General features: G+C 31.3%; 1 protein-coding gene across 1 annotated transcript; it reads left to right on the top strand.

Annotated features, from left to right (window-relative positions):
- The first annotated feature begins 4112 nt into the window (after positions 1 to 4112).
- LOC149537913 (uncharacterized) lies at positions 4113 to 4990 on the top strand. The gene is made up of 3 exons (XM_089802275.1): positions 4113 to 4269; positions 4501 to 4556; positions 4635 to 4990. Exons 1-3 carry the CDS (start codon positions 4170 to 4172, stop codon positions 4767 to 4769), a joined length of 291 nt encoding a protein of 96 aa, XP_089658401.1. The 5' UTR covers positions 4113 to 4169; the 3' UTR covers positions 4770 to 4990.
- The last annotated feature ends 494 nt before the right edge of the window (positions 4991 to 5484 follow it).

Genomic DNA, 5484 nt, shown 5'->3' on the forward strand with positions numbered 1-5484 from the left:
CATATGTTAACCTATGACCCGTGACAACCAATTTGAACAAATGAAATAGGTCTCTAGATGTCTTAGGATCCCTAAGGACATATATTGTGATGAAATGTGTCAAAAAGGATCATAGGTTATCTTGTGACCCCTTTTGATCTATAGGAACAATTAAATATGTCCATAGGGGTCTTAGGATCCCTAGCGACATATGTTGTCATGAATGAAAGGGGTCATAGGTACCTATGACCACTTTTGACCTATATGAACAAATAAAATGGGTCCCTAGCGATTTTAGGACCCCTAGGGACATATGTTGTCATGAAATGTGTTGAAAGGGGGTCATAGGTTATTTTATGACCACAACTCATTTGAGAAAATGAAATAAGTCCCTAGGGTTCCTAGGACTCCTAAGGACATATGTTATGAAATGTGTTGAAAGGGGTAATAGGTTATCCTATGACCCCCTTTGACCCATTTGAACAAATGAAATAGGTCCCTAGGGGTCCTAAGACTACTAAGAACTTATGTAGTCACTATAATGGTCGAATGAGTTAGAGTGTACCTTGTGACCTTGTTTTGACCCTTCCAAACATATGAGGTATGTTCCTAGGGATCCTAGGGCCCCTAAGAACATATGTTGTCATTTAATGGGTCAAAAAGGGACATAGAGAATCTTGTGACACCTTTTAACACATGATATCACATTATTTATGTGGTTAGAGGTTCTATGATCACTAAGAAGACTTAATGAGATTGAGTGGGTCAAAAGGAGTCATAGGATATCTTAGGACCCATTTGACCTATTTTATTGCATTAACTATGTTGTTAGGGTTCTTAGGACCCCTAAGCACACATATTTGATCGAATGGTTTAAAAGGGTTCACATAATGTACCCTACGATACTTTTGATCTTTTAGAAGCATGATATGTATGGTTGAGGGTCCTCAAACATTTATAGAAATAAATATTAAGGGTACTCGAAAGAGGTCATAGATGTTATTAAAAAAATTTTAATGATTTTTTTTTTACGTTAATATTTTTACAAAAAAATTAAATATTTTTTTTGCAAATCAAGTATCCGTTTTGAAATTGGGTATCCGATTTGAAATCGAGTATTGAATTAGGGTTGATATTTACCAAGCCTAAATGGTTAATATCCAAAAGACAAGAGAAACATTCTTTTCCCCTCTTCTTGTGAGTTTCATACTTTGAGAGTGTAGTTGATGATTTTTTTTTTCTTTTGAATTTGATGAAATGAATAGGGTTTGTTAAGGATGTTCTCAGTTTTCCATCAATATAATTACTGTCAAAATTAAAGTTTACTAAGAAATTATTATTTATTTTCTAATGGAGTTACTTATAATGTGTTGATTGATATAGTGATTGAAAAACATCTATAACTTTCAAACAATACATACTTTTTAAAATCCAAAAGGTGTGTTGCATTCTATACTTTGCCTACTATGAGATTTTTTTTAAAAATGTTATGTTTTGAATGAGTTAAAGTGGTCAAACACATGAGTTTTTAATTATAAAAATGTCGCAGTAGAAAATTCATAATGAACTATTTATTTAGAATAAAATTATAAAAAATATGTGTTTCATTTGGTAATGAGTCTACTTTTTTAATCTATAATCTTGTAAAACAATATTAATATTTTATTTTAATTAAGGTGGTTAGACATACACCTACTTATTTATTTCTTGAAAGTTTTTTAGTACTACATTGAACTCCAAAATTTTAACTAATAAAATTGATTTTTTTTTTGAAAAGGTCTAATAGTTTAGAAACTACATTCAGTTTCCTACTGATTGTATTCTTACAACTTTTTGATATAAGGTTCATAACTAGTTCAAGATGTTAACCAAATTGACTAACTCTAGTTTGCTGATTTTTTATTACCACTTAATGCCCTAGTTTGGTATACCATGTTCCTTCACATACCTACCATATGTAAAGTAGTATAATTTATCTTTTCTTACATTGGAATAGACCCTTAATATTTTTTGGATCTCACATGAGTGTTTGGAGGAAATTCATTTTCCTATCCTATGTAGTGCAACTTCTAGAGGCCATAACTCTTGACCCATTGACCCGATTGGCTATTATAACCCCATTTCAGAAATGACAGGAAGTTCTCTACTAATATGTTTAGTGATATGAAAATTAGATAAGGTTTGACTCCCTTCCAAAGTCTCTAAAGCCTTCAAAACCAAGTTTAATATTTTTTTACCCTTCTACCAAAACTAAAAAAATTCAATATCTGCAAAACCAAACTTGATCTTCCAATGAATCTTTACAAGATTGATGATATAAAAAAAGAGAACATGTAGGGAAGAAATTAGAATATTCTGAGCTCAAATGAACAACTTACTAAAAATAATAAATTGAACTAGAAATAGTAACTCTGCATTTGAAGATAACCCTTGTTGAAAAATGAGAAAATATTTTTGGACAACTAAAGATTTCCCTTAAACCCAAAATGTCCCTACATCAATATACAGAATTCTTAAAAGTAGGGGTGTGCAAAGTTTTAATTATAGGGAAGAGCTAATGGCTTTGATACCTTTCTTTATAGAATTATTTAAAAATGGGATGTAGAGTGGTTTACATTAGAGACTTAAATTGAAATTAAATGAGATCATTCCAATGACCATTAGTATATTGCTTCATAGTAGGAGTGTTTACAAGGATTGAATAAATAGGGTAGAAGTACCACATTGCTTTCTAAAATTCAACAAAAAATTGAAGGACCTGTTCACAAGATATGTAAGTCCCCTCTCTTCCCCTAAAGGATGAAGTTGATCTTTGATTTATGTAGTATGTGATGCTAAAGAGCCACTTAAAAGCTACATAAATATCCCATTTTATCTTTCTAAGCCATTGACACTATATCTTTCTAGTGAGTTTCGTGCTTATCCTATTATCCTCATTCAAATATTTTATTCTCAAACTTAAAGGGGGTGTTGGGATATTCTTTTTGGATTAATCTCTAAATTTATTATTGATTAAATATGCTCTAATCTTGAAACCATATTTGGATTTTGGTAATGCCAATTTGCTCCCTAATAATTCCTTGTCTCCCATCTAGCCCAACATCAAGAGACATTTTTCCATCCATCTTTGTTTGTCCTACTTTGTTGTAATTAGAATCACTTTCCCACCTCTCCCTCTCTACACAAGGTCGTTTCCTCTTCTATCAATTTGGCTTCTCTAGACACCTCTTCTCTTTTGTCTATTGTATATGCTTATAAGGATTATAGGAATTGAAATGTGGATGTGTATGTTCATGAATGGGAGCCAAATGTAAGAAAGAGGTTTTGATTCCTATGTTGAAAGAATTAAGTGATAAAAAGGGTAGCACACCAAGAATGATTCCTAGGGTAAGGAGGGTAAGGAAAGGCAGTTGTAAAGGATGATATTAATTTGGAAAGTGATATGCAAAAGATAGAGGGCCTAAGCCCTAGTGTACTAAAAGAGTCTATCAATGAGGGCAAAATTGTGACCTTTATCATCTATCAACTTATTAATAAAACTAATACATTGTATAAGGAATTCAACAGAAAACTTCAACATACATGACAAAATAGATAAACATTTTTTAAAATGTGAAGTCAACAAAACCACTTGAGGGACCTTCTCATTTGGAAGATTGGAATCTTGAATCAAAGTTCCACACGAAGAAATGAATGAAGTTACAATGAATCTAAGGTGGTTGAAAGTTCAAAAAACTGTCACTATCATAAATTGAATTTGTTCGCTAGATTCTTGTCAAGATGCCCACAGTTATGCCTGGCCAACCGGTGTATTCAAGAAAATATGTTAAAGTCAGCACAACTTTGAAGGATTCCAAATGAGAGAACATGGCCAATTGGAATTGTGGTTTTTCCAAACGCGTATCAATGAGGAGTGCCTCAATTCGCACTTGCAAAGATGTTTCAAACGTACAATGTCTTCAAAAATGTCATGAAACCATTGAAAAATGTCTTCAAAACACAATTTCTTTGTCATTGTTAGAGCCCCACGTTTGACAAATGCGTTCTTCTAGATTTGAGTGACATATTCATATGCGTGTATATTTCTAATCCCTTTTACATCTTCTATATATAATTTAGTGGTCTCAGAAGGCACCACAGATTTCTCAAGTGTTATTTTTCAGAGTTTATTTCATTAGAGAATAGTGAAAATGAGACAAAGTTCAGTTCAACAGGGAAGGGCCTTCCTATTCACTCTATTCATTATTCTTCTTGTTTCTACAACAATGGCTTTCCGCCCATTTCTAAGAGGTTTTTGTTTAATATATAAACAGGCTATTATTTGCAGTTGAAATTTAATCATAGAGCAGAATTTATATGTTACATTCTGTTCAACAATGTTCTCTGTATTCTACATTACTAAAATATCTTGTTAATGTATTGCTATTGTACCATGAAACAATACCCTCTTGCTACTAATATTTGTAAAAACAATTTTTTTTTTAAAAAAAATTTTCATATTTTTTTAAATTTATTTTGCAGATTCTCAACAAGCTCCCATATTGTTCACCAGAGATCAAATGGAAATCAAACACGCTGTAAGATTAGGCACAACGTCTCTTTTGGGTTTCTTTCTGAGATTATTCATGCTAACTTTCTATGTCTTTTGTTTACAGTATGTTAGCAATGTGGAGAAAGAGCAGCCAAGAGTGAAGGAATGCCATAATATGGAGGAGGAAGAAAGCTTAGATCGTAGAACTCTTGTAGCTCATACAGACTATATTTATACACAAGAGCACAAGAACCCATAGATAGTCCTCGTTCTTCACGTATCACAATATGTTTCATTATCATAGATAATAAATACTTTCTTCTAGTATTAGACTCTCTTGAGAGGAAGGAGACTTTAGTGGGTTCTTTTGGTGGTTGTGATCTATGCAGATGGGTTTTACTTCCAAGTGCATAATGGAATGTTACAATGAAAGGTTATGAAATATTATTATGAAATATATCTCTCCTACAGATTTATACATTTTTTCAAATTGTCTACAAATATAAATATAGATATATTTTATTATATTATAATGTGGAGAGAAGGTTTCAAGCTTTTGCATAGAATGATTAAATATTAAGTTTAATAAGTAAATAAGATAATATAGATCTATTATAAGAAATTTATACACATTATTCAATCTCATATAATTTATAAATCTAATTTATGCAAGCTATGTTTTGTGTAAATTGAAGATATTATTTATTTTTCTTGGAAAGCATAAGAAATAAAAGAATTTTATCTAATTTTATTCTATTCAAATTATATGATAGTTAAAATTTCTCAAGTGAAATATCTCTTGAAATATATACATGTTATTAAATCTCCCATAATTTATAACCTTATTCCTACTCATTCTCCCAAACTTTGAGTACATTAAGGGTCATTTGTTTGCTAGAACTGAACTAGAATTGGAATATTGTAAACCCTAAAATTTGGATGTGTCAAATCAAAGATAGGAATTGAAATCTGTA

This window comes from Cupressus sempervirens, chromosome 9 (genome assembly GCF_028749045.1).
Source record: "Cupressus sempervirens isolate cs-2001-9-10 chromosome 9, ASM2874904v1, whole genome shotgun sequence".
Taxonomy (NCBI): Eukaryota; Viridiplantae; Streptophyta; class Pinopsida; order Cupressales; family Cupressaceae; genus Cupressus; species Cupressus sempervirens.